This window comes from Vicugna pacos, chromosome 22 (genome assembly GCF_048564905.1).
Source record: "Vicugna pacos chromosome 22, VicPac4, whole genome shotgun sequence".
Taxonomy (NCBI): Eukaryota; Metazoa; Chordata; class Mammalia; order Artiodactyla; family Camelidae; genus Vicugna; species Vicugna pacos.
In genome coordinates, this window is record NC_133008.1 from 22,132,660 (window position 1) to 22,158,727 (window position 26,068).

A 26,068-nucleotide genomic window follows, 5' to 3' on the forward strand; every position below is an offset into this window, starting at 1 on the left:
TTTTCATATGGTAGCTCATGGGATTCTCACGGCAACCCCGGAATAATGCGGACGCACCGTAACAATACTCCCAGCCTCCTCCCCGGAGTTCCAACCTTAGGTTTCAGTGTATCTAAGCTGCTCCCTCACTAGCTTCTTGAGTATCTTTGAACTGACAGCTCAGGATCTTGTTCAAACACTTCCTGTAGCTTCCTAGTACTCCAAAGATCCAGTTCCACCTCCTCAGCCCCAAAATCTGGACCTCTCCGGCCACCCTCGACCACCTTTTATCCCGATCCCTGTCCAATCCGTCCTCCCTGTGGCCGTCCCAGATCTTACCACCTCCTCCAGGAACCCTTTTCTGGCTGCGTTCTTCCCAAGGCTAAATCAGGTGCCTCCTCTAGGCTCCACAGCCCTCACAATCCTCCGCCCAGCCCTGAATCCACTGTGTCCAAACTTCCTGGGTACGATCAAGCTTCCCACCCCCTCACCAGCCTTACAGCCTGGAGAGAACAAGGACTTATTGAGGAAGTACTCAATATAACAACGCAGTGAAAGAGAAAAGAGCACCTCATTTTATAGGAACCAAATGCACCTCAAAGGGCTAAGGTCTTGCTCAAGATCACACAGCCCATTTCCAAGGGACAGGTGATGAATTCAAACCCTTCCCACCTCACTACAAGCCTTTCTGGAACTGAGAATTATGACATTTTATAAGACAAGTAGAAATTTAAATATTTATTAGACTTTTAATGACATTAGGAATTACTGACCATTTTTTTAAGCTCTGAAAAGTTTTGCGAATATGTATTAAAGGGTCTTTATCTTGGAGCGATGCGTTCTGAAGTATTTACAGAAGAAATAACCTGATGCCTGAGATTTGCATCTCAGGAGAGGGCAGGATGTGTTGCAGGTATTGGTGGTCAGAGAGGTGTACAAGGTCACACGGGCGTTCACTGTACCATTCTGTGGACTGTTGCTTATATTAGAAATTCTTCCTAATTCAAAAGCGTAAAAAGGCACTTGGCAAGGTCTGAGTTCCCATTCCCCCTTCCAGACCAATCCAAGATTCCTCCCCCTGGGCCACCAGAAATTTGAGGAGGATTCATGTCCGTCCGAGTCCGAGTCGTTGCTGCTCTCCAGCTCCCAACAAAAACGGTGGCAGGCTAAGCGAGGAAAATGCTTTAATAGTGGCGGGGGTCGGGGGTGGGGGATCCCCGCCGGCAGCGTCGCGCTCCTCAATGGCTCAATGATTTGCGGCCCTTGTGCATGCGGCGAAGAATGACTTGGACGCCAGCTGGCGTGCTCAAACGCCGTATCCAACCGTGCTTGTGCTTGCGTTTGATGTTACTCGGCTGATACTCGTTCCCGCGCGCCTTGCCCCGGGTCTGCTGCATGGCGGGGTGTCCCCAAGCGTCGGGAAGACCCAGCCAGGCCCGGGGCTGGTGCCACCTGCAGGGGTAGAGAGACGGCGAGAAAGGTCAGAGGGGGCGCTGTGTTACTTCTGCGTGGAGCTCAACCTCTTCGAGCTTCGGCTTCCCGATCCGTGCTGTGCCCGGACAGAGCCTGGCAACAAAACGCGCTTCAGGAGTTCGCAAGGCATTGGCAGGTCATGTAGTCAGTGAACAGCTGGCGCCAGCCCCCGACACCGCCCTTACTCCCAGATTTGGGAATGGGTCCCCCTGAGGACTCACCTGTCACCCAGTAGCGCCGCTGACCTACTGACGGGGCCCAACAGTCGACCCACAGATCTGACAAAGAAAGCCATGTCCAGCTGCGTGTCACGTTGTCCCGCGGCCACTTTTCCAAAGCCGGTAGGTTCCGCAGTGCGGAATGAGGACTTCTGGGCAACGTAGTTTCTCCTACAGCGGAGCACGCATGCCGCGGGGGCCTCCGGAAGTTGTAGTTCTACGTCTGCACTGTATACTTTAGACGAGAGCGACTATGCCCACAGGGGTGTGTGGACCAGCAAGAGGTAGGCGAAGGGCGCCTCCTCCGCATGCGCGTGCATACTAGCTCTTATATCCTGGGGTCTGCTGGGAGTTGTAGTTCTTTCTACTGCAGACCTGCAGAGGGTGCCCTGGGGTAACGGTGGCGCAGCTGGTGGCAGTCTCAGGAAACGGCTGGTTGAATCTCCCACGCCCAGCGGGAGTCGGGCAGATAGCACACAGCTGGCTGGCAGCTATCCTTTGGCCCCAGCCAAGTCTCCGCCCCTTGGCTGGGAGCCCAGGAGGTCTGAGTTCGAGTTGGCTGGATGTCCTTGGGGTGGTCATTCAATTTCTCAATCTGTAAAACCCAAGGTTTGTAGGCTTGTCCTTGGCAGTGCCTCCATTCAGGCCCTAGAAGAATTTTTCTAATTCTCCTATCTGAGCCCTTTCCCTTCTCACACACCCTCTATGTCTCCCTATTGCCCCAAGGAAAATATCCAGCTCCTCTGGCAGGCATTTGAAACCCACTCTTAACATACACACACACCCTAAATTTCAGCTACACCCTCCTCTGCCTGGTACACCCCTATTCATCTTTTTAAAATCCTCCTCAGATGCTCTCCCTTTCACCAGTCCTCTGGCCCATCACTGCTCTCCCCAGACTCTCCTGAAGCCCAGGGGGCCGTCAAGGGCCAGGCTTGCAGCTGAGCAGGCACCCCAGCATCTCCCAGTTTGGGGAGGAGGGGGGGAGATTCTTCTGCATGAATAAACTGTAGTCTCCTGGGAGCACCCTGAGTGGGCAAGAGTGGGTGGCTGGACCTAATCCAGCTCTGGCAGCAAATTCCAGGGGATGGGAGTGGGCAAGAAATGGTTAACCCCTTGTCCTCTGAAGCCTGTCCTACCTGCGTCATTTAGCAAACCACTACAATACTACATCGGTACAATAATGCCAATAACGTATCGAATACTTTCCCTGCCGAGTGTTCTACCTGCATGGCAAATTCATGAGGGAATTACTTCATAGGGAAACAAATGAAATCTCTGGACAGAGACTTGCTCAAGGTCACATATCAGCAAAGGGCAGAGACTGAATTTGAACCCTAGGTTCTCTGACTCCAGCTGAGACCACAGAGTCACCATTTAAATTGGCCAATGGTTAAACTCTATCTATCTGTGCAACTCTAAATCCCTAATTACCCATGGCTCCAAGACGTCCGTTTACTGGTTAAAAGAATAACAATTTCTGGGACTTGGAATCACACAATTGTGGCTCCAAGTCCCATCTCTGTGCCTCCCCCGCCCCTCCTCAGTTTGCTTGGAGGCCCTTTATGAGCCTCAGTTTCCCCTGCCTGAAATTACAAAGATCTGGGAGACTGTAAAACAGAAAGGTCAGCACAGAGAGAGGGACATAGGGGCTCAGTTTGGAGGGACAGGGCAGTTCGGAGGCAGAGGCTGGCCAAGGAGATCCTATTTGCGGTGAGGAGGATTCAGCTGCCGCCTCACAGGAGCCCCGCCGACCTCAGGTTGAGACCCCTAATCTGCCCTGGACTAGGCCCAATCTCTCCCTCCACCTCTGTAAGACCCTGAGGGAGGCGGGGCCGTTGCACCCAGGTCCCGCCCCATCCCGAAACTTCCGCCCCTGATTGGCAGTCTAACTAGGCCAGGTCATTCCGCAGTTGCTATTGGCCAAGGCGCCAGTCCGTCGGCGCGCGGTCCCGCCTCCCCCGGGGAGAGACTTAAAGGGCCGGCCCGCTCCTCGGCAGCGGGATGTCCCCGCGCTGACCGCCCCGGGCCCGTGCCCACCCGTGTGGATGCGCCCGGTCCCACCCCGCGCCATCATGTAAACGGCGCCCGCAGGCGGACGCTGGCTTCACCGCCTGGGACCCCTCTGCCCTGCCCCGGGCCTCGGGGCCCTCAATGAGGTAAGCAGGGAGCGGGCCCTGTGAGAGGGACATCGAGGCCCCCGGGTCTTCCACTTTGGAGCGGGGTGTCCACAAAGCCCATGCTAGAGCTCTTAGGAAGCCGCGGAGCCCCTGTGGCCTCGACCCCGACGCAAGGCTGTCGGGTACCCGGGAGGCGGGAGACTGGCTCTGTGGAGGGGAGCTGGCATGGCGCATCTGCGCCCCCTCCGCAATCCCGGGCTGGAACCCTGCCGGAGGTGGGGGGCGCGGCCTGCTCCCCTTCCTCCATCAGTAAGTACGGGCCACCAAAGGCGCGGCCTTTGGCATTCATTTATCCCCGTGGCGCCCAGGATAGGGACGGCGAGGGGTTGGTCCCATCCCCAGGGCTTAAACAATGGGGGTGCACTGCACGAGTATCCCCTTCGAGTTATGTAACTGCCTGTGGTTGCCATGGATACGGTTGGGGGTTGCCCAGAGAGCAGGATGGAGGCCTGGAGGCCCCCAGGTTCTCCATCCTCATCTTCACCACTGGAGACTGTGTGTCAGGTCCTCAGAACCCAGAGTACTGATCAGTGGGAACAGAACAGTTTCTCCCAGAGTGTCTGGGCCTCAGCTTGTTGGTCTGTGAAACAGACCCATTGCACTGTGGTCTTGGGGAGATGGGCAAGGCCTTCTGGAGCTCAATTTTGAAATCCCTCTCCCAGGGCCTTGCTTTTCAGGAGCCAGGTTTAGACACCTGGTATCAGGGCTCATTGGGATCTGGGCCATTTAGGTGCCTTTGGAGCCCTCAGAATGTGCTGGTTTAGTGAAAGTGAGTTAATGAAACAGTGCATGAATGAATGGATGGATGGATGGTTGAATGGGTTTAGGAAGATGTGACTACAATAAATCTGAGCTGGAGGGTCCTCGGGGGTTGGGCCATATTTGCCACAATGTCCTCTCCTCTGGGAAGCCTGCCCTGATTCCACCACCTTCTCTATGGATGCCTTTTAGTGTCACCCATAGCCATGTCCTTCGCTCTAGGATAGACTATGCTGGGCCAGGAAGGTGGCCAACCTCATGCAGGTACTGACCAGACAAAACATCTTAGTGCTTGGTTGGCTTTGGCCCTCCCCAAACTGGAGCCTAGATGGGGCCTCCCAGTGCAACACATCTGACACGGGTGTGGGGAGTGGGTGCTGTGGGAGTGGAGGAATCCCTGTTTAGACGGCCTTTGAGCTGGCTGTCTCCCCCAGTCACAGGACACACCATGCTGACCGGGGTGACCGATGGGATCTTCTGTTGTCTGCTGGGTGCACCACCCAATGCTGTGGGGCCGCTGGAAAGCGTCGAGTCCAGCGATGGCTACACCTTTGTGGAGGTCAAGCCTGGTCGTGTGCTGCGGGTGAAGCATGCTGGACCAGCTCCGGCCCCAACCCCACCTCCACCACTGCCGGATACCGCCCATGGGGACCAGTCCGGCTTGGTCCGCTGCCAGCGCAGAATCACCGTGTACCGCAATGGGCGGTTACTGGTGGAGAACCTGGGCCAGGCACCGCGAGCTGACCTCTTGCATGGGCAGAATGGCTCTGGGGAGCCACCAGCCGCCCTAGAGGTAGAGCTGGTGGACCCAGCGGGCAGTGATGGCCGCTCAGGCCCGGGCAGTGCTGGCAGTGGTGGGCGACGGCGGCGAGCCCGACGCCCCAAGCGGACCATCCACATTGACTGTGAGAAGCATATCACCAGCTGCAAGGGTGCCCAGGCCGACGTGGTGCTCTTTTTCATCCACGGTGTCGGCGGCTCCCTGGCCATCTGGAAGGAGCAGCTGGACTTCTTTGTGCGCCTGGGCTATGAGGTGGTGGCACCCGACCTGGCTGGCCACGGGGCCAGCTCAGCCCCCCAGGTGGCTGCAGCCTACACCTTCTATGCGCTGGCAGAGGACATGCGTGCCATCTTCAAGCGCTATGCCAAGAAGCGAAACGTGCTCATTGGGCATTCCTATGGGTGAGCCAATGCTGGGGTGGGGATGAGGGTAAGGGGTGGGGGCTGGCAGGAACTGGACACCCACGTACAAAATGCTAATTTCCCTTCTTGAAAAAATCCCATTAACATCTGCCACAGAACAGTGATTCCTGCCACCAATGCTATTGTTTCACATTGTTCTAAAGCAGTGTCTCAACCTCCAAATTATTGACATTTTGGATCAAGTAATTCTTTTCTGTGAGGGGCTTTCCTGTGCACCGTAGGATGTTTAGCAGCATCCCTGACCTCTGCGCATTAGATGCCACTAGTGCAATGGTCTAGTGATGATCATGGCAATCAGAAATGCCTTCAGATGTTGCCAAAGGTCCTCTGGTGGGCAGAATCACCCCTGGCTGAGAAGCACTGTCTTCGACTAAGTTCAAAAATTGGTTTCTCTGAAGACCACAAGGGCTCCAAGGATGGACTAATTGGAATTCCATACATTTTGTTTATAAGGGCTCAGGTTGCCGTAATTCACTATCCCTTAAATGAGTGATGGATAATACCACCTTTCTTTTGATGGGGGGAAGGTAATTAGGTTTAATTGTTTGTTTGTTTGTTTATCTAATGGAGGTACTGGGGATTGAACCCGGCACCTTATGTATGCTAAGCACTCATTCTTACCACTGAGCTATAACCTCCCCACTCCATCTAGCATTTAAATTAGAGTCCACTCTATGGAAGGCTCTGGGGCGGGGTGCCTGATCACTGCCAAGTGGTACCATTCTGTCCTTTACTCAGGAAGAAAGGCAGGATCTGATCAGCCAGCCAAGTTGAGAACCACTGTTTTAGCAGTTGCAGCCCATGCAATTAGCCAAGAAAACGAAATGTTATATAAGTTTCCAAAAGAAAGGAAGACAGACTGGAAAGTAACCTAGCTCCTATTTGTTTATATGAAAACATCCCCCAAAATGGATGGTTATGCTAAATAATTCCTCCAGTTAAATGACCACCCATCTGTGGAAATACCTCTTGCCCCTTAACTATGCTATGAAGTCAGCACAGTTACTATGTGACAGATTTGAAGATGGAAGTTCAGAGAGGTTAAGCAGTTTGCCCAAGTGCACCAGTGAGTCACTGGCACAGTCAAGTGCACCCAACTTCTGCTTGTATCCTGTCCCTCTTTTCAGCAGGAGTTGGCAGATTTTTTCCTGAAGGGCCAAATATTACATATTTTAGATTCACAAGCCATACTGTTGGTCTCTGTTGGAACTTCACAAGACTACTCCAGGAAAACAGTCATAATTGTAAACACATGGGCATGGCTTTGTTCCAATAAATCTTTATTTACAAAATATCTGACATATTTACAAAATTGTAAACTTAGTTGACAAAAACAAGCAGCTAGCCCACAGGCCATAGTTTGCCAAATGAACCCTGCTTTAGGGGGAATGAGGCCTGGACTGTGGGGGCTCCTCAGGCTGCACCCTTCCACCTTGCATAAGGCCGGCAGATGTGCGATGCCCAGAGGCCAATGAGAGAAGATCCTGAAAGGGAAGGGATATGCAAGAAACAGTCACCTTCTCTGAGAAGCCAAAGGGTTTGTTCAATCAAATAGTTTTCCTGATACTTGGAAATTAATAATTCTTACCTCTTTGGGGGTCATGGTGACTTTGAGGATTTGATGAAAGGTCTGGATTTGGATCCTCTCTCCAAAAGAAAACAAAAATCCATGTTCAACACACACACACACAGAGACACACAATCTCACAATACCAGGGTATTTGAGGTGCCCCACCCATCCCTCACCCCCCCATCTGGTGTCCATGGATCCCAGGGGAAGAATTTTGGCCTTCAAGGACCTGCCTCTGGGTGAGGGGAGGGCATTAACCCCCTCCCTGCTTGTATCCTGCTGACCACTGCCCTTCAACCCTCCCCACCATTCACCTATGGGGCAGGGTCTCCTTCTGCACGTTCCTGGCGCACGAGTACCCAGACCTGGTGCACAAGGTGATCATGATCAACGGAGGGGGCCCCACAGCACTGGAGCCCAGCTTCTGCTCCATCTTCAACATGCCCACGTGTGTCCTGCACTGCCTGTCACCCTGCCTGGCTTGGAGCTTCCTCAAGTGAGTGACCCTGGCCCTGCCCTGGCATCTCCCCGAATCTGATGGGAGGGAAGGTTGTACTGCTGGGGCTGGCATGGGGGACACCCCTGGTGGCCGAGCTGGCACAAGGGCTCCAGCGGTGCCTCCCAAACCCCAGGGCCGGCTTCGCCCGCCAAGGAGCCAAAGAGAAGCAGCTGCTGAAGGAGGGCAATGCGTTCAACGTGTCGTCCTTCGTGCTTCGGGCCATGATGAGTGGCCAGTATTGGCCCGAGGGCGATGAGGTCTACCATGCCGAGCTCACCGTGCCTGTCCTGCTTGTCCACGGCATGCATGACAAGTTTGTGCCGGTGGAGGAAGACCAGCGCATGGCCGAGGTAGGGGCATGACACCCCGGCCACCACACCCCACCACACCCCCCTTGCACAGCCTAAGGGGACCCTGACACAAGTGCTCCAGCCCCAAGGAAGTCAGAGCCTAGATCAAAAGTCAAAGGTGGAATCCAGGAAGTGGGGCTCCTTGGACAGGTGGTGGGATGTTTGTGCTGCCCCACTGCACATAAAAAGGCACTCTTCCCAGCTGGGATTTGTGATGGGTTACATAATTCTGAGAGAGGGCTTTAAATTAGAAAGGGTCTTTAAATTAGAGTCAGAGATCTTTAAATTAGAAAGGGTCTTGAGGTCTTTAGTGCTTAGACTAGCTCTGGATCAGTGGTTCTTAACCAGGGATAATTCTGTCCCCCAGGGGACACGTGGAAGTGTCTGCAGACTTTTTGGTTGTTATGACTGTGCAAGAGGGAGGTGCTACTGGTGGCTTCTGGTGTGTGGAGACCAGGGATGCTGCGCTGCCCAACACCCTAGAATGAGCAGGCCTCACCGCAGATAAAGATCCGGCTCCAAAAGTCTCAGTAGAGTGGAGGCTGAGATACCCTACCTTAGTGTGAGAGACCTTGTCTGCGTCTCTCAGTGATTTCTCACCCAGGTGACTTTGCCCCCTAGAGACATTGCCCCCTAAAGACATTTGGCAATGTCTGGAGACATTTTAAATTGTCACACTGTGGGGGGTGGCGGGGAGTATGATGCGATTACTGGCATCTAGTGATGCTCGAGGCCAGGGATGTGGCTGAGTATCATACAGTGCATGAACAGTCCCCATCCCAGAGTATGATCCTGCCCAAATGTCACTAGTGCCCAGGTTGAGAAATCATGCTGTGGACATACTGTAGGCACTTAATAAATGTGGAATGAATGAATACCGAGTTGGGTTCCAGCAAGGTGACAGGTCACCCTCCAGCTCCCCCTTGGGTGGAAATGGGGGAATATAGGATAGACTGCAAGAGAGACATCCTGATAGATAGCTAGGGAGTCTCAGGGCAGCCTGGCCCCGAGGTCCGCCATCCTGCCTCTGCCCGTCTTGAGCCTGCGTCCTCCGCAGATCCTGCTCCTGGCCTTCCTGAAGCTCATCGACGAAGGCAGCCACATGGTGATGCTGGAGTGCCCGGAGACGGTTAACACGCTGCTCCACGAATTTCTGCTCTGGGAGCCAGAGCCCTCGCCCAAGGCCCTGCCCGAGCCCCTGCCTGCGCCCCCAGAGGAGAAGAAGTAGCGACTGAGCTGGCCGGGTATCACTTAGTGAGCGGAGGAGCAAGAGGAGGAGGCAGGAGCCGGCGTTGGGTCTGCAGCGCTGATCACCTGGGCGGGCCCTCCGCTCCGGTGGGCGGGGTCAGGTCAAGGAGACGCCCCCAGGCCGGCTGGGCAGGACGTGGCATTCGCGGGAGCCAGGTGCGCACAGTGCTCTCTGCTTCAGTCCTGCGGTGACCATCAGTGTTTCGGGTCCATAGCCGGGCCCCCCGCAGAGGATGACCTTGTACAGAAGCCCTCTCCTCCACAACACCAGGGCCGAGGCAGGCCCCCACCCGCTCTCTGTCTTCCGTGTCAGCCATGCTTGATCCTGGGACTCACGAGCCCCCAGGGACCCTCGGGGCCCCTCCCCAATGCCAGAGACCCCTTACCACCCCCACCCCATTCCTCGGCGCTGGGAGCTATTGTTGCCCAAGGTGGGGAGGGTTTGGGAGGGGGCTGGGGCCACCGAACCTGCACATCTCAACTTGTAACTCAATAAAAAGTGACAATCCAAGTCTCCGGACCAGTGCTGGATGACTTCAGGACGGGGTCGCCCTGATCTTGTTTCCCCATGTGCGGGCTGGACTTATGGTGCCTCCCACTCGGGGCTGGCCTGCAGAGACTTAAGGATATGGTCGGTCCAGGCTTGCTTCCTGAGTTTCCCTCCCTCAAAACGCAGGGGCTACTTGGGCAGTATTCCCAGAGCAGAAGGCTGTATGGGGCCGAGCTCCCGGTCCCTGGAGGGGAGAAGGAAGACCAACTGAGGTCAATGCTGAAGTTGAGGTGAGGATCAGCGGCTGTTGCATCTAATTAGAGTAGCCATAATTGATGCCAGCTCCATGCAAGGCCCTGTGCTGGGTATCTTAAACCCAGAGGTTCGTCAATGCACACTACACAGCAAATTGGTACCTCTTACTGTCCTGTTTTTATCTTACAACTTGATCGCTTTTGTCATAAAGATGGTTTTTATTTTGAATCTTTTTTTGCCTGGTGGAAGGATTTCCCTGCTCAGTGGCTGTGCTCTTGCTACTTTGTATCTTTTTTCTTTTTAAGGAAAAAAAAACTTTAAGAGGGGAGGTAATTATTTTATTTGCTCATTTTTAATGGAGGTACTGGGGATTGAACCCAGGACCCTGTGCATGCTAAGCACACATTCTACCACTGAGCTATACCCTCCACCCCTCTCTATTGTATTCTAATGTATATATCTCTAGGTTTATTTGTGGTTTGTGTGGACGGTGGGAGGAGAGATTTGTCTCCTCAGCTGCTGCACATTTGATCCTTTCCCCACTGGTTTGTGACCCCACCTTTAATTTAAACCAGGGGTTCATACACGGACACTGTCGTACTTTGGCAAATTCAGGAGACATTTTTGATTGCCACAACTGGGAGTGGCGGGGGTGGGGGTGGTGAAGGAAGTGCTCCTGGCGTCTGGTAGGTGGGGCCCAGGAATGCTGCCTGACACCCTAAGACACACAGGACAGCCCCCGCCGCAAGGAGTAACCTGACCTCAAAGTCAGTAAGGCAGAGGTGGGGAAACCCTGTTAGACAAATACCATCTCTCCTGGGCTTTTTGGGGTGGGGGGCGTCTGGATTCTTTCTATTTGCGTGTTCTTGGGAGATGGCACGCAGTTTCGATTGTTATCGCTTTATCAAGCAACTACTTGGTGTCTGGGAGAATTCCCTGTCTTACAAATGAGCAAACAGAAGCTCGGAGGGTAGTTTCTTCAGCTCAGTGAAAATGGTAGCACCCAGGCACCCTCCATGGGCAGGGACCCTAATTATCCACAGAATACTCGGGGGCTTAGCAGTGGAGGCAGTGGAGGAATGGAGGCCGGTAGCACCTTGGCCTGCCCCCTGCAAGCCCTGGTTCGCTGAGCCGCAAGACGGACAGGTGTTGAATCCAATGAGGCAGCAGATCTCACCAAGTCCAGAAACCCTCTAGACTGTTTTGAAGAAACAACTTATGGAAAATTTAAATGATCCCATCAACACTATCCCAATAGTGGCTTGGCATTTACTGAAGCTCTTTGCATAAAGTCGGGGTTACTGATCTCATTTTACAGTGGAAGGAACAGGTTCAGAGAAGCAACGCCGCGAGGCTCCAGTCACACAGGGATCCCTAGGAGTGCTGCTGTCTCACACCAGCACCGGGAAGACCTCCCCAGCCCTGCCCACCCCTCACCACACACAATCGGCCCCTCGAGAACATTCCGGAACCCTCCCCCCTTCCCCCAGAGACTTTCCACCTGGGCTGCAGAGCTGCCTCTGGCTCAGTAGGGCTCTGAGCAAACACTATCCCATGACTTCATTTAATCTGATCCCCACAATGACCCCCTGAGGTAGCACCTCGCACTTTCCCCAGGCTCAGAGAGAAATTACTGGTCCGAGGTCCCATAGCTGGAAGCAGCATAACCCCGTTCTTGAGCTGGGCAGATTCCCTTCGTGTAACAGATTGGAAGCCCCTGGCCCAGCCCACACTGTGGGTCTTCTGTGTCTGGGAGATAAAAAATGGATTCTTTGCACAGACAGGACCAAACTGCCAAAGTATTGGCATGTTTCAAAGCACCAGAATGTCCCAAAGACCCATCTGGTCTACTTGTCTCCTCTCGCATCCCCTTAGTCTCCTCCCATGACAGAGAGCTCACTACCTCTCCAGCAGTTCCATCTGTAATAAAGTCCTTCCTCAGTCTACAAGGGAGACCTGCCTGGCTGTTCCCCAACTAGCCCTCTGGAGCTAGAGATGGGGGGCTGCTCTCACAGGGCAGCTGAAACATTCAAACACTCTGCTCTCTACCTAAGCTGAATGGCAACTCCCCAGTGTTCAGCCACGGGCCTGGATGTCCTGGGGCCGCAGCTCTCGCTCACCCTCAGCCAGGAAGACAAGGAGGGCACGGTGCAGCAGATGTACCCCTAAGCGGCGGCGCCGGTGCAGTGGCCAGCCTGCCACCACTCCATAGCAGTGTCCTTGCTTCTGGTTGGTCAAGGTCTGGATCCCTGAGGAGATTGGAGGTTAGGTAACAAAGGCAGCCTCCAGGAACCCCTGGCAGAAGTATATGCCAGTGAATGCACTAGGTATTGCCCTCGAGCAGGAGTAAACCAATGGAGCAAAATATGTACACGTGCAGATACACAATTGGTAATCAATAACTGCTCACTGAACAAATGAACTGCCCTGATGGAGGAAGGGATGAGGAAATCAGCAGATCTAGTGCCCTTCATGTGACAACCCCCACCACCAACACACACACAAGCCAGGCACCCACCTAGAGCATCCACAAGACATGCCTCTCGAGTGTAAGCCTCCACGGCGACCACATGCTGGAAGCAATGTAGGGAGACAACTCCGCGACCACTGGCCCAAATGTCCAAGATCTGGCGCACCTTGGGACAGGCCTAGGGAGGGGGGCCAAGGCAAGGGGTTAGGAGTCCATCCCCCAATTCCCTCCTTCTTCTGCCTGTCTGCAGCTGGGCTGCTGCTGCCATGACCCTTGTCCTTATCCTCACACCTGTTTTCCTGGCCGCCCACGGTGACTGAGGGCCTCCCAGAGGTGGACATCTGGCCGGGCCCGTGTTCCCTTGCCCACATAGAAGATGGCATGTACAAAAATCCGAAGGCATTCAGCCAGGGTCAGTGAGAAGGCCCGGGCTGGCAGGTCCTGAGTCTCCCTAGATGAAGCAGACGGCTCAGAGAAGAAACGGTGATGAGAGTCACCCCAGAGACAGTCTCTGAAGTCACAGAGCAAACTGAACCCACGTCCAGTGACTCCTGTTACGTAAAAGGCAGTGGCGGGGGTGGGAACTGTTCCCCCAAGGACACTCAGCAGCTTCAATTGGATCAAACTGTCTTTTTTTCTTTTAATAAATTTTTTTTAAAAAATTGAATGAAAGATTCTTTAAATTCTACAGTGCTTCAGTTTCCAAAAGTTTCACACACATGATTTCATATAATCCAAAAATAACTTTTTAAATTCTCCTATATCGCCCCTCCCCCATCCCCTCTCCATTCTGGTAATCACTAGTTTGTTTTCTATATCTGTGAGTCTGCTCCTTTTTTGTTTTATTCACTAGTTTGTTGTATTTTTCAGATTCCATATATAAGTGATATTGTACAGTATTTGTCTGTCTCTTTCTGACTTCTTTCACTTAGCATAATGCCCTCCAAGTCCATCCATGTTGCTGCACATGGCAAAATTTCATTCTTTTTATGGCTGAGTAGTATTCCATTGTGTGTGTGTATACATCAATTATATATAAGATATATGTCACAATTATATATATATATAATTATATATATATCACACCAATTGCCTTTTGTAAATAAAGAAGCTGATGACCAGAGAAGGCCAGTTTCCTTCTTAAGGACACACAGAATATAAGAACCAATCCCAGAATTTCCAGCTCCCACTTCCGGGTGACTTCTGCTCCAAGTACCTGGGGTCCAGGAGCAGATAAGTGAAGCTGGACTTCACAACTCCCTCCCGCCACCTTCTGGAGGGATCCGGCCGCTTAAACTGCTGGGCAAGAACATCCTCATCTGCCTGGGCATCTGGGATGCGGCCTGTCCGCAGGGCCTCAGCCAGCTCTGGGCTGTACCCTGAAAATTCTGGGCCTGGGAGGGGAAACTGGGTCAAGAGAGACAAAGGAAGGGGTGGTTCCCAGAGATGGAGGGAGAAGTAGGTTGCACTGAGAGCCAGGGGGTCTCCAGGGACTCCTGGAGGTTCCTTGTACTCTGGATGCCCAGAAGGGACTAACCTGGAGCAGCCTGGGCTTCTTCCAGCCGTCGGAGGTAGTGTGGCCGGCTGAAGGGCGTGATGGGGCCAGGGCTCTCACCAAGCGCCCGGAGTGCTTGCAGCAGCTCCAGGTCAGATATGGTGGGGTCCAGTGGGCATTGGCAAGAGGGGACGGGGTCTCTGCTCCCCATGGAGCTCGCCTCATCCTCTGTCAGCCAGAGGGCAGCCACATCACTGTCAAGGGACTGGTCATCTTTCTGGAAGTGGAATTCACAGGGTCCAGACGGTGGTTCCCAAGGGGGCCTATTGGCTGGGCTCCTGTCTGGGAAGGACTTAGAGGAGGGGGAAGCATCTGGCAAGGTCAGAGTCAGGGCTTGCAGGCGGGCATTTAGTTCTGTCTCCCTGCACTCCATGAGGGCTTGATGCTCCAGTTGTGGGGTACCCGAAGATCTTGGCACCCTCTGGGAGGGTTGGACACCAGTCCAAGGGTATGTGTCGGGGCATGGCTCCTCAGCTCCAGAGGCCTCAACCGCGGTGACAAAGGAGGCAACTGAGCTGCAATCCCAGCGCCCTAGGGGGGACCCCGAGATGCCATCTGCGTCAGCAATGTTAGGGTGGGCAAGAAGGCTGGGGGGTCCAGGGCTAGCCTTCAGGTTCATGTCCTTGCTGTCACCTCTGTCCAGTGCTGTGGAGTCCAGCGTCACATTGGGAGGTCCTGGGGGGCTGATATCCAGCCCCTTTTCCCAAGGGCCTGGGCCTGGAGCAGGGGATAAGAGTGAGTGTCAGAGAGGAGGGAGGAGGAAATGAGAGACAAAGACGGAAGTCAGATCAGATAGAAAGAAGCGGCTGAAATCACGAGGAGAAGGGAGCGAGTCGGAGGCAGAGAGACTGACTGGAGATCCTGGACATAAAACTCAAACGGGGAGAGAGTGGACATCAGAGACAGAGATTCGCAAAGCTAGATCAGATGCTAAGCATCCCCAGGCGCGCAGGCTCCACTCACCACCAGGCTGGGGTTCTGGGTCCTCGGTGACTGCCCGGGTCCGGGTCGGGGTCCTGGTCTGGGTCTCCAGCTCCCGCAGGATACGCACACAGTTCTGATGCCCCTGCTGCTCCGCCAAGTCCAGCGGCCGGAGTCCATCCTGCAGCGGCTCAGTCAGCAGGGGGCGCCCGAGGCCCTCTCCTCCCTCCCTCCCTCCCTCCCTCAGGGTTGGCCCTGCTACAGCCAGCGCAGGGGACCCCACCTGGTCGCGCAGCGCGGGGTCCGCACCCTGGCTCAGCAGCAGCTCCAGGCCGCGGCGACAGCCCCAGGCAGCAGCCACGTGCAGCGGCGTCAGCGCCTCGGCCGATCTGGAGCAGAGGCGAAGGAGGGGATCAGTAGATGAGGGAACTCGATCTCCGCCCCGGGTCCCGGAGCCTTGGCTCTCAGCCCCCTATCTCCGTTCTCTAGCCTGAGATACCACCCTTGGAATCTAGATCCTGCGCCCTTGGGCCGGAACTCAAACTTCTGCTGACTCTAGAAACCATCAGATGCGAAACTTTGATTCCTCACTTTGGCCCCAGCGCAACCTCATGCCGCAATATAGGTCTAGTACCCTAGCCTCCGCCGCTCTTGAACCCTCAAGATCCCTTCCCAGGTTCCCCAAGTTCCGCCCCCGGGTCCCCATCCTTGGATCGTGGGACGCCCTCTCCTGGACTCCCAGGTCTCACTCTCGGACTCGGGAGACACCTCCTCTGCGCGGCATACCTGCCCCAAGCCTAGACTTCCTCTTACCGTGCGTTGGGGTCTCCGCCACAGCGCAGCAGGGCCTCAAGGCAACTCAGACTCCGCGGGTGCCGGGCTCTGGCCGCCAGGTGCATGGCCGCCGCGCCATCCTCCAACACCAGGTTGGGGTCGGCACCGCGGCGGAGCAGCTCCTCCACGACCCTACGGTCAAAGGGTCAGAGTGGACCGCGACACACGCCCCCCACTCCCGCCCCGCCCCCCCGGGCCCCGCCCTCACCGCAACTCCTCCTCCCGCAAGGCCACCCGCAGCCGCCGAGCCAAGCCAGCCGCAGCGCCCATGCCCCGGGGGCCGCCCAGGCCCGCGGCCAGGCGGGCTGCTTTCCAACTTCCCGCGGCGCACTTGTGCGCACGCGCCGTCCCGCCCACCGGCTGGGTTCCCCGCGCGGAAGCGCAGTGCAGGGTCTCCAACCAGGCAGACCCACGCCGCATTGCAGTCCACATCGAGGTTCAGAAGCTTTAGCGCTGGCCCGACCCCGCGACACCAAGTGGCGTCCAGATAGGGCTTGGGGCTGCCGATAAGGGCCTGGGAGGGTGGAGGTCGCCGTGTGTGCCATTATCTCTCAAAATGGTGTAAACACGAACGCACCCTGCTGGAGGGGGTGGAGCTACGATCCGGGCACTAAGTCTCAGGGCATTAAGTCTCCCGGAATCCTCTGCCCAGGCGGCCTCCATTAGCACACACATCCCTGATGGTATATAAGTCTTCAGTTAATAGCTCCCGCCTGCAGAAGCTATGCGTCTCCCGTTTTCAGTCCCGCAGGGTCGGGAGCCCATTACTTCGGAGATCTGGGACTCTTAGGGCTTTAGTTTCCCCATATGTAAAATGGGAGAATAACCCCAGGTGGCTTTGAAGATGATCGAGGGGCCTGGCACACAGATGCCCAATAAATGCTCATGGGAAAGAAAAGCTGTTTCCCCATAAAACTATTTTTTTATGGAACTGAGAAAATCTAGCTGGTAAACTTTTTTTCACAATTTCTCATTATCCAGGAAGGCAACTGAATAGTGGACCTGTTATAACTGTCTCCTTTCTCCCTTCCTCTGGGGAGCACCCACACTATTTCCTAATGGAACTATAAACCTCCCTTCCCAGAGAGGCTTGACGGAGACCTGGCCAATCAGAGCATCCCACAGCTATGGCCCATGACTGGCCCAAAGCAAGGTTATATGACCCAGGCAAGGCCAGTCATATGGGCGAGCTGGGAGAGCCCTCACATCATCTGGGTTGGGATTTGGGGAGTGGTCACAGCCATCTCACCCCTTTCCACGGGTTGGGAAGAAAACAGGGCACACTGAATACCAACAATTCAGGGTATTTATTTCACCCTTCCCCAGTGGCAACATCATGCCTGAAGCTGCCTAAGGCTTCCTATCCACAAGAACCAAGCCATTCTCCTTTCTGCTCAGGGGATGGGTCTTCTGTCACTTGGAACCAAAAAGATCCCAATTAACACAAGTTGATTGTTGTGGACCTGGGTCAGGGAGTCTCCGATTTTTATTTTGATGACAAAAATCACACAGGTAATAACAAAAATTACAACTGAAAAACTGGGAGTGGGATGTGGGCTGGAAAACATGGGGAATGGCTGCCTAGAGTCCTTGGGATGCTTCCCGGAACCCTGGGTTTCTTTACAGGGTTCCCCAGGTGCCTGGGGTGCCTCCTGTGACCTACTCTGGGGGTCCTACAGAGCCCAGTTTGAGAACCAGTATTCTAGGCCACAGGTTTCATTGTACAAGAAGGTTGGATGTACAGAGATGGTTCAGACAGTGGCCTCAACCTCGGTGGCTTCATCGTCCTCCTCCAGCAGGCTGTAGGAGGCATGGCTTTGGCAGGGCCGCTGCAGTGGATGAGCCAACAGCTTGGCCATACAGTTGTGAAGCTCAAGGGCTGGCCCAGCCAGTGCCACTTCATACTTATAGCTGGTCCCCTTGGTGTCCAGGCTGCCCATGAAGGCAAACATGTCCTGTGGGGTCAATGAAGGGCTGTTCAGACAGAGGTTCCCCTGACAGGCCTTCCCTGTCTGGAGGGCTTCCCAGGAGGGGCCTCAGGGATGGGTTCTGAAGGGTAAAGAGGGGTTTGCCAGGCAGAAAACATTCCCTTATTCAGCAAACATTTCATGCCACCCACCTAGTGCTAGAACCCCAAAAGGTCTCAGTGCTGGAGCCCCTGGTCTGGAGAGGCATGGTTGGATACAATGATCCCCAGCCCCCATGTTGATCTTCCTTGAGGAGCAGGGAAGGCTTCCCAGAGTAGGGACTTCTAATTTGGGTATTGAAGTATAAACAGGAGCTGGGCTCAACTCCTCTGGCTAACAGCTGGGTAAACTGATGCTCAAAGAGATAAGTGCCTGACTCCATGTACCAGTTAGTTCAGGGCTGGGATGTAAAGAACCAGCAGAACCTCACAAGGCAAGAAGGCAGCAGGCACAGAGAAAGTAATGGCAACAAGAGAGGGAAGCCGTGAGGAAGTGGACAGGACCCTACATGCTCCTGAGCCATTGTCCCAACAGCCCCATTAATTCACTGCAGAAATGTGGGAATGGTTGCTGAGTGACCATGATCCAGCAGGGCCAGGGCTGCAAAATGGAGGTGTTCCCCCCACCCCCTACACTAGGGCAGGTGGATTCTGAGACATCCCATCTACACCTACACCCTCTTGCCACCCACACTCACAGCAGTCTCTCACCTTCCAGCTCATCTCCTCCTCCTTCTCATCGGTGCCATTGTGGATGTAAACAACATCAAAGAAGAAATAAGGGCACTGGAACATTTTCTGCAGGGGGAGGAAAGCGAGCCTTTGGGACTTGGGTCACCCCAGGCCCCCAAGACCACAATTCCCCAGCTTCTGCCTTAGGCTCTGGGAACTGGTCTCAAGGCACCCCAGCTCCTATGATCAGGAAGTCCCTCCTGGGATCTAACCACCATCCTGCTGGCTGTAGGCATCCCTCCCTCTCCCAGGCCTTGCTCACCTTCATGGGTTCTGTCAGGGAGAACTGAGGCTGGCAGGGTGGACGGCTATAGACAAGGATGGTGCGGACCACGTATGGTGGTGGAATCGTCTGCACATTCTCCGTGACTGGCAGCTCAGTCTTCTGTTGGCTACACAGGGGGAAGGAGGGAGGACGGGTCAGAGCACACCTTGATAGCCCACTCCTCTCATCACACTTGGGGGCCCCACCTGACCCCTCCCAAGTTCACTGTTGCCTCTGAGCTTTCCCACATGCTGTTCCCTGTGCCCCAGCACCTCCCTAGCTTGGCCTTTCTGCCTGGCCTCTCCTGCTCCATCAGAGGCTTTGTTGACCCCAAAGCTAGAGCCTGCTCCAGCCATCCTCAGCACCCTGAGCATCCCCCATCACTGCGTTGAGCTGGACCCGCCCTACCAGGCCAGGAGACTCTTAGGCAGGGACCACATCTTATTTTTTTTTACCCCTGCATGGGACCACATCTTATTTGTTAAGTCAGCACCCAGTTCCCCACTCAGCCACAGGTGGATCTCATGTTGAGCAGAGGACACTAGGCAGACAAAGGGCTAATACCCTTAATATGTAAAAAGCAAATCTGATCAACAAAAACAAAGCCAACAGCCTTCTAGAAAAATAGGTAAAGGGGACAAATAGACAAATTACTGAAAGAATAATGAATGGCTTTAAAATGAATGAAAAGAAAAGCACAGCAAAGCAAGATGTGGCCTCTTCCCACCTATCAGATGGGCAGAACATTCAGCAGTGTGGTCAACCCTGGTGCTGGGGGAGATAAACAGGGTTAATTTCCTGGGAAAGTACTTTGGCAAAGTCTAGCAAAATTAAAAACACACACCTCCTTGTTCTTGCATGTCTTTCATTGGGAATTTATCCCATAGATTCACTTGCAAAATCTGCCGAGATGGTTGTACCAGGCTAATCATGGCAAACAAGGCAAAACACACTCCACAACCACCATCAGGGGGCTGACAAAAAAAGGGCTTGGATTCCTTGGGCCCACAAGCTGAGTTTTGTTTTGTTTTTTTCATTTTTAAACTGTTGGGAAGAAAGAAACTCAAAGGGAGACTATTTTGCCACATGTAGAAATGATGTGAAATTCAAATTTGTGTCTGTGAATAAAGTTTTATTGGCTCATAGCCACGCCCACTTGGAGGCATCTGGTCTGTGGTTACTTTTAGATTACAGAGTCTAGTTGCTACAACAGAGACCACGTGGCCAACAAAGCCAAAAATATTTATTGTCTGGCCCTTTAAAGAAAAAGTTTGCTGCTGCTGCTGCTGCTGCCGCCGCCGCCGCCGCCGGAGAACCACTGGGCTGTTACAGAGTAAAGGACAGCAAGACTTGAGAAAGAACCTCTTTTGCAAAACTGCTTCCAGACAGGTCAGTGAGCAGTTGTTCCCAGAAGAAAGGGTGGGAAAAGAAGACTTGAGGCCTTCCTAAATGTCTATTTCTGGGCTGTCTGGAGCTTTTACCCAGAAGGGGTGGTGAACAATAAGTTCCCCCGGGGGGACTTACATGAGGCTGAAGAGACCTTCCAGATCTGGTGGGAACGCTAAGGAGAAGACTGGTGGCAGCAATGCGCGGGTAAGCAGGGAAAGGGGGCTTTCCTCCTCCTGATGCCAGGAGAGCACAGATGCCTCTGAGCCTATTGCCAGGAGACATGCTGTGTAACCCTAGCCTGGTTGCTTGCCCTCTCTGAGCCTGTTATTCCCTCAATACAGAACATGAACTAGAGGGCCAGCATCAAATGTCCTGAAGACCCTTAGTGACTGAAAGCCCCCTTCCCCACGGGGCTCGAGCCATCCTCCTCTCATGAAAGAGCCATGGGTGTCCCTGTCCCCGTCTTCCCAACACATTGTTTTCTTTGTAACTCACTGGGATCATATTATATCGAAGTTCTGGGCTGCAATGAGCCTTTAAGATTCAGGTTAAAGGGGCAGAAGCAGTGATTGAGACTTCTCAGTCACATATGGCCATTTATTGTGCACCGATTGTGTACTTGGCCCTTCCTGAACTATTCCCTGTGTGGATGCACTGTTGATCTCTGGAATCCAAATCAGCAATTTTTGCTTCTGTACTCTATCTTCCCAGTGACCCTGTGGGATGGGGGTTCAGGCTTCCCATTTTACAGATGAAGAAACAGGCTTAGAAGGGTGACTGGCTCAAGCCTGACGTGGTAGAACTGGGATCGGGATCTGAGCTGGGCGAGCCCCCACCCGCCACTGCTGCTCCTGGAGCCCTCTGCATGGAAGGATACTGAAGGTGGAGCAGGAAGCCGTCTCCAGGTCGTAGAGGCAGCTGCAAAGCTCTCGGGGGTCAGAGGTCAGGCCGGACAGCTGCCAGGAAGCACGAGACTCAGCGAGGGGTGCCCTTGATCCCCAGGGGACCCCAGGGAACCCGGCCGTGCCCCAGCCTCACCCAGGCGGTGTCATCGTTCACCACCACCAGCGCGAACTCATGGCTCTTGTCGATCTTGTGTTTTGTCCGCACGAACATCTCGATCATTTTCTGGGAGACGTTGAGGGCATTGGTTTTGGAGCTGGGGGTGGCCAGAGAGTGAGGGGGTGCTTAAGCCCCAGGTAATGCAGCAGGAGGGTGGCAGAGCCCTGGTGCGAACCCATCCCAGCTGACCCTCTCCTCATGGGTCCCTGGGGCCAGCCTGGGTCTCACATCTGATCCTTGGGAGAACCCCCACCTTGGCTCAGCCATGGGTCATCAGGAGTGCCAAGGAGGGGAAGGGGGGCTCATCCTTGGCATCTCCCAGAGCTCCTTAGGCTCCTTCCAGGCCCTGCTGCCTGACCCCAAAGAGACCTAGCTGCTCAGGGCAAGGGCTTTGGGGTCAGCCAGGCCTTGGTCTGAGTTTGGCTCTGCCCACTGGCTGTGAGGCCTGGGCCCAGTCACTTTGTTTCTCAGATTTTTCAAGTCATTGCTGTGATACACAGCATGTGACAGCTCTTGGAACAGAGCCCCAGTGGGCCACAGCCGTATCATTACCAGTTCTCACTGCTACTTGCCAACATCGCCAGGCCCCAGAGCAGGCCATTCAGTGTCTCAGAGAGAGAGCCCTGAGTTTTGGGGGCTGGGCCCCTCCCAGCCATGGCTGCACATTCAAGTACCCAGAGGCCCTCTCACCCATTGAATGACTCCAGCTTTGACAGCGACATTTCCTCCGACAGGTCCAGGCAGATGATCTGTTATGAAGTTGGAGTGTGGTGAGGGCTGTGGCCAGCAGCACCTGGAGACTGGACATTAACACTGGCCCCCACACCATCCTGCTGGCCCTCTCCAGGCAGCCCCATCTGAAAAGGCTGTATGATGACCTCCAATCCCCAACCAAGCCATCCACTTTGGAAGGAGGTAGCTCAGGGAACAGAGCACTCGACTAGGAATCCTAGTTGATGAGTGAATAAATAACCCAGAGAACATTTAACACACAAAGAGGAAAACAGAGTGGGTTGAACCATGGCCCTCCAAAAGACAGATCTACCAAAAGCATCAGAATGTGAATTTACTTGGAATTAAGATCTTTGCGGATGCAACCAAGGGAAAGATCTTGATATAAGTCATGCTGATCTAGTGAGAAGTGTCCTTATAAAAGAAAAGAGGAGACTTGGAGACATAAAGGGGAAGGCTAGGTGCAGAGACAGAGATGGCAGTGATGCGGCCACAAGCCAAGGAACAACTGGAGTCCCCAGAAGCTGCCAGAGACAAGGAAGGCTCCTCCCCTGGTGCCTCCAGAGGGAAATGACACCTTGATTTTAGACTTCTGGCCTCTAGAACTGTGAGAGAATACATTTCTGTTGTTTTAAGTCACTTAATTTGCAGTCATATTTCGTGACAGCCTTAAGAGTCTAACACAAAAGGACTGTTTATAAGTGAATCCTGAAAGACGAGAATGCTTAACCCAAGGTTCCCTAATGCCTCAAGGCCACAGACCAAGCCATCACTTACCACTTTCTCTGGACAGTTGACCCTTGGTGTCCGCACTTGGACCTCTGGGGCTGGCTGAGGCACCTGCCATGGCTTGGGGCCAGCTCCGGGAGGGTTGGGGGTCCCGTCCTCAGCACTGGCAGCCTCACCCTCACCCTCGCTGCGGCTGCCCACACTGGCCTGGGCCCCCACCGCCCGGTCCTCAGCCCCCTCAGGGTTGGAGCGGGTGCGGGGCCTGGGCTCCGTTGACTGTTCCTCTTCCTCCTCTTCCTCCTCCTCCTCTGTGGGACTGCTGGGCTCTGCCACCTCCATGGCTCCTGAGTGGCAGGATGCAGCAGGAACGGAGGAAGCCAGGATCTTTTCCTTAGGGGTTTTAAAAGCATTTGGTTATTGGGCAGAACAGGCATGAGCCTCTTACTGACTGTAAGAGTTGCTCCTCTCAGGAACTCAGTTTCTTCATCTGTAGAATAGGTGCCTTTTACACTTATCAGCCCAGCATCCACTCTGACTTAAGGTAACAGTCTCCCATTTTTTCTGTAGGGCTAACTCTACTCCTCCCCCTCTTAGCTAGTGAGCACATCTGGCCACTGTGAATGGCTCAGAGATGGGGACATGACTCAACACAGGCCAGTGAGGGGTAGCTCTGGGACTTCGAATAGTTCTGTTAGAGAAGAGGGACTCGTTAGAATTGCAGAGCTGGGAGGTTACAAGTCGAGAGCTACTAGGAGCCTCTTTGCCTCCAAGAGGGGAAAGAGAGCCTGCCTGAAGTGATGCTCCCCCAGAAAACAGCAGATAAGACGTCAGAGCCCCTGGATCCAGCTATGCCTAACTTCCCTTTCCTACTGAAGCCAGACTGAGTTGGGTTTTCTGTTACCTGAAACTGAAAATGTCTTGGTAAAGAGAGAAATAATAACTTCTAGGATTCTCCCCAGTGGGCTCTGGCTGCCGAGTGGGTGTCTGCACAAGGGAGGGGAGCAGATCTGAGTGTTCCAAGTTCCTTTGAGAAAGACCAGGACGCCAGTGGAACAGTTCGCCTATCTGGGGCTGTCGGGGGTGGTCTCTGAGCGCCTTGCATCCCCCATAACCTCCAAGGAAAACAAGGCTTAGCTGTAGCAAGAGGGATGGAGGCTAGACTGCAGGAGAAACCAGAGCTGAAGGCGGAAACCCTAGGGCAAGCGAGGGACTGAATTTCTAGGGTAAGGGAAGCTGGGCCTCTAGGAACGGATCCCGCGCGCTTTCACCACCCAACTGCTCACCGTAGACTGAGCCTCCCTCCAACTCGGCTGCCGAACCCCTAGGAAGCCGCCATCTTTAGCAGCCGGAAGTGGTGCGGCGCGGCCGCCACGCCCCCTGGGAAATGCAGTCCGACAGGCCGTAAGAGATGAATGGGACGAGGCTGGAGAGCCTTGGAAACTGATAGGCTGGGACCGTGCTAGAAGGCGGGGTTTGGAGTGTGTCAGAACTGGAGTGGAGTTAAGTGGGGCGGGATCTGGAATGTGATTGGCTAAAGTGAGATTAAGGCATAGCTTTTCTGTTTCAGGCCGATTCACACTGCGCTGGTCATCGCTTCTGCCGTCTTAGGCTGGAGAAAGGTTGAGTGGAGTGAGGCTTTTAATGGAATAGGCTCAGAAGGATGGAGAAGGCCTAGTCTGCCTTGTGATGGCCGGAGTGGGACTGAGTTGGGCGGGATTTAGAAGAGGCGGGGCTGATTGGTGATTGGTAGAGTCGACCAGGTTCCAAGGCCCGCCCAGCTATTTAATTCTGCTCCTTCTTTTACATATATTTGCAAAAATTTAAAAATACTAAACCAGAACTCTTTCAAACCACCCTTGTTTCTTCATGCACACGTCTCCTTTCAGCCCCATAACCATTTAAAAACTGAACGTCAGCTTCTTTATTTGTGAAAGAGTCAGTTAAGCCTGCCCACATCAGGCAGGCTCAGGTTCGGTGACGGCCTGGAGGAGTTGTGTAAAATGAGCCTGGAAGGATGGAGAATTTGCTAGAAAAAACGAGAGGGGGAAGCTCATTCCTGGCAGAAGGAACCACTGGGCAAAGTTCTGGAGGCTTTGAAGAGCTTTGGAGTGGTGGAGCCTCTCACAGGTTAACATGGCTGGAGCACAAGCTAAGAGAATTTCCATGCCTCTGGGTACCTCCAAGTCAGAGAATTGCAATTTCTCTACTACCTCTGCGGACATAGAAGCGAGACGATATGGCTTCATAGGGTCTGTCAGTGGGACCAGAAATATTCACGCCGGGCTCTACACGGTTTAAGCCAAGTGCAAAAGGAAGGAAAGGGTGTTTTGGGCAGAGGTTACAGCATGGCCAAAGGCCCCAGGGTGTGAGAGAAATCAGAACCTTCAGCTATTCATGGAGGAAGTCATTGTGACTAGAGCATGGAGTACACATTGGTGCCAGCAGCAGGCATCATTTTTTTTAACGACCTTGAATGCCAGGTTAAAGAGCTTAAAATGTTTCCCAAGGGCAATGGGGAGCCATGCAGGGTGTATGAGCAGGGGAGGTGAACAATGATATCTCTGCCTCTGAGGTCTGGGTGGGGCAGGGAGTGGAAGGGTGGCTGGGGAGCCCAGAGAGAGAGCTGGGCTGGCATCCAGGTAGTGGGGAGAGGCTTGGGCTGGAACTATCAATAAAGACAAGGAGGAGGCCCCTTAGAGGTGGATGCAGGAAAAATGAGCAGGATGTAGGGACCATCTGGGCTCTGAGGGATCCAGCATTGATGGAGGAGAAACAGCAGCTGGCAGAGGAAGCAGAGATGGGGCAGTCAGAGAGGTCATAGGGAACAAGAAGGGTGCATTATGATTCAGTTCCCGGATTGGTGCCGGGCATGTGCAAATTGCTTTTTTAAACTCCATGACCCTGTAGGAAGATAAGAAAATTGAGGCTCATCATAGACCATCACTTGCTCAAGGTTACCAATCCCAAATCTATCTGTGACTGAAACAGAATGAGAACTCTGACCCTGACACTGAAGGTATGAGCAGAGAAAAGAAGTTCACAAGGGGGCCAGATGAAGAGCATCGGCCCAGGGGAACATTCTGGCTTCTGAGAAATAAAATCCAAGGGTCAGAGTTGGAGGAGCCATGGGGTTGCTTGGAAGCAGAGGTGAGAGGGACTGACATCTCAAAAGTTGGACATGTGTCCTCC

At 53.9% G+C, this 26,068-nt stretch overlaps 4 protein-coding genes across 6 annotated transcripts; 1 reads left to right on the forward strand and 3 right to left on the reverse strand.

Moving 5' to 3' along the window:
- Positions 1-702: 702 nt before the first annotated feature.
- On the reverse strand, positions 703-3,459 carry MRPL34 (mitochondrial ribosomal protein L34). Its single transcript, XM_006199082.4, has 2 exons — positions 1,674-3,459; positions 703-1,431 (listed from the first exon to the last, which is right to left on the reverse strand). Exons 1-2 carry the CDS (start codon positions 1,745-1,747, stop codon positions 1,218-1,220), a joined length of 288 nt encoding a protein of 95 aa, XP_006199144.1. The 5' UTR covers positions 1,748-3,459; the 3' UTR covers positions 703-1,217.
- Positions 3,460-3,628: 169 nt separating this feature from the next.
- On the forward strand, positions 3,629-9,990 carry ABHD8 (abhydrolase domain containing 8). Its single transcript, XM_015235046.3, has 5 exons — positions 3,629-3,829; positions 5,044-5,791; positions 7,708-7,878; positions 8,015-8,231; positions 9,289-9,990. The coding sequence occupies exons 2-5, from the start codon at positions 5,058-5,060 to the stop codon at positions 9,457-9,459; spliced, it is 1,293 nt and encodes a 430-aa protein (XP_015090532.1). The 5' UTR covers positions 3,629-3,829; positions 5,044-5,057; the 3' UTR covers positions 9,460-9,990.
- Positions 9,991-11,662: 1,672 nt separating this feature from the next.
- On the reverse strand, positions 11,663-17,327 carry ANKLE1 (ankyrin repeat and LEM domain containing 1). 3 transcript variants are annotated; one of them, XM_072947412.1, is made up of 10 exons: positions 16,213-17,327; positions 15,984-16,136; positions 15,454-15,559; positions 15,213-15,351; positions 14,232-14,966; positions 13,911-14,088; positions 12,986-13,145; positions 12,743-12,872; positions 12,345-12,473; positions 11,663-11,973 (listed from the first exon to the last, which is right to left on the reverse strand). In XM_072947412.1, the coding sequence occupies exons 1-10, from the start codon at positions 16,434-16,436 to the stop codon at positions 11,855-11,857; spliced, it is 2,073 nt and encodes a 690-aa protein (XP_072803513.1). In that variant the 5' UTR covers positions 16,437-17,327; the 3' UTR covers positions 11,663-11,854. The 3 variants fall into 3 exon arrangements, with proteins under 3 accessions (XP_072803513.1, XP_015090531.2, XP_072803514.1); XM_015235045.3 differs by having other exon boundaries at positions 11,843-12,473; XM_072947413.1 differs by lacking the exons at positions 11,663-11,973; positions 12,986-13,145 and having other exon boundaries at positions 12,337-12,473.
- Positions 17,328-17,472: 145 nt separating this feature from the next.
- Positions 17,473-24,217, reverse strand: BABAM1 (BRISC and BRCA1 A complex member 1). The gene is made up of 9 exons (XM_006199086.4): positions 24,163-24,217; positions 22,928-23,269; positions 22,109-22,167; positions 21,395-21,515; positions 21,234-21,312; positions 20,492-20,516; positions 18,965-19,094; positions 18,682-18,768; positions 17,473-17,959 (listed from the first exon to the last, which is right to left on the reverse strand). Exons 2-9 carry the CDS (start codon positions 23,216-23,218, stop codon positions 17,756-17,758), a joined length of 996 nt encoding a protein of 331 aa, XP_006199148.1. The 5' UTR covers positions 23,219-23,269; positions 24,163-24,217; the 3' UTR covers positions 17,473-17,755.
- Positions 24,218-26,068: the final 1,851 nt, after the last annotated feature.

What these genes read in the sequence shown, in the direction of transcription:
- MRPL34 (XM_006199082.4), bottom strand. Translation starts at nt 1,747, where the DNA reads ATGGCTTTCTTTGTCAGATCTGTGGGTCGACTGTTGGGCCCCGTCAGT. An exon ending in GCGGCGCTACTGGGTGACAG is followed by an intron (nt 1,432 to 1,673) that starts GTGAGTCCTCAG and finishes CTACCCCTGCAG; the next exon opens with GTGGCACCAGCCCCGGGCCT.
- ABHD8 (XM_015235046.3), top strand. Translation starts at nt 5,058, where the DNA reads ATGCTGACCGGGGTGACCGATGGGATCTTCTGTTGTCTGCTGGGTGCA. An exon ending in CTCATTGGGCATTCCTATGG is followed by an intron (nt 5,792 to 7,707) that starts GTGAGCCAATGC and finishes CCTATGGGGCAG; the next exon opens with GGTCTCCTTCTGCACGTTCC. An exon ending in CTGGCTTGGAGCTTCCTCAA is followed by an intron (nt 7,879 to 8,014) that starts GTGAGTGACCCT and finishes CCCAAACCCCAG; the next exon opens with GGCCGGCTTCGCCCGCCAAG.
- ANKLE1 (XM_072947412.1), bottom strand. Translation starts at nt 16,436, where the DNA reads ATGTGGACTGCAATGCGGCGTGGGTCTGCCTGGTTGGAGACCCTGCAC. An exon ending in GGCGGAGACCCCAACGCACG is followed by an intron (nt 15,560 to 15,983) that starts GTAAGAGGAAGT and finishes CCTCTGCTCCAG; the next exon opens with ATCGGCCGAGGCGCTGACGC. An exon ending in CCTTGTCTTCCTGGCTGAGG is followed by an intron (nt 11,974 to 12,344) that starts GTGAGCGAGAGC and finishes TTTATCTCCCAG; the next exon opens with ACACAGAAGACCCACAGTGT.
- BABAM1 (XM_006199086.4), bottom strand. Translation starts at nt 23,218, where the DNA reads ATGGAGGTGGCAGAGCCCAGCAGTCCCACAGAGGAGGAGGAGGAAGAG. An exon ending in TCAACTGTCCAGAGAAAGTG is followed by an intron (nt 22,168 to 22,927) that starts GTAAGTGATGGC and finishes ACTTCATAACAG; the next exon opens with ATCATCTGCCTGGACCTGTC. An exon ending in TGAACGATGACACCGCCTGG is followed by an intron (nt 21,313 to 21,394) that starts GTGAGGCTGGGG and finishes GCTTCCTGGCAG; the next exon opens with CTGTCCGGCCTGACCTCTGA.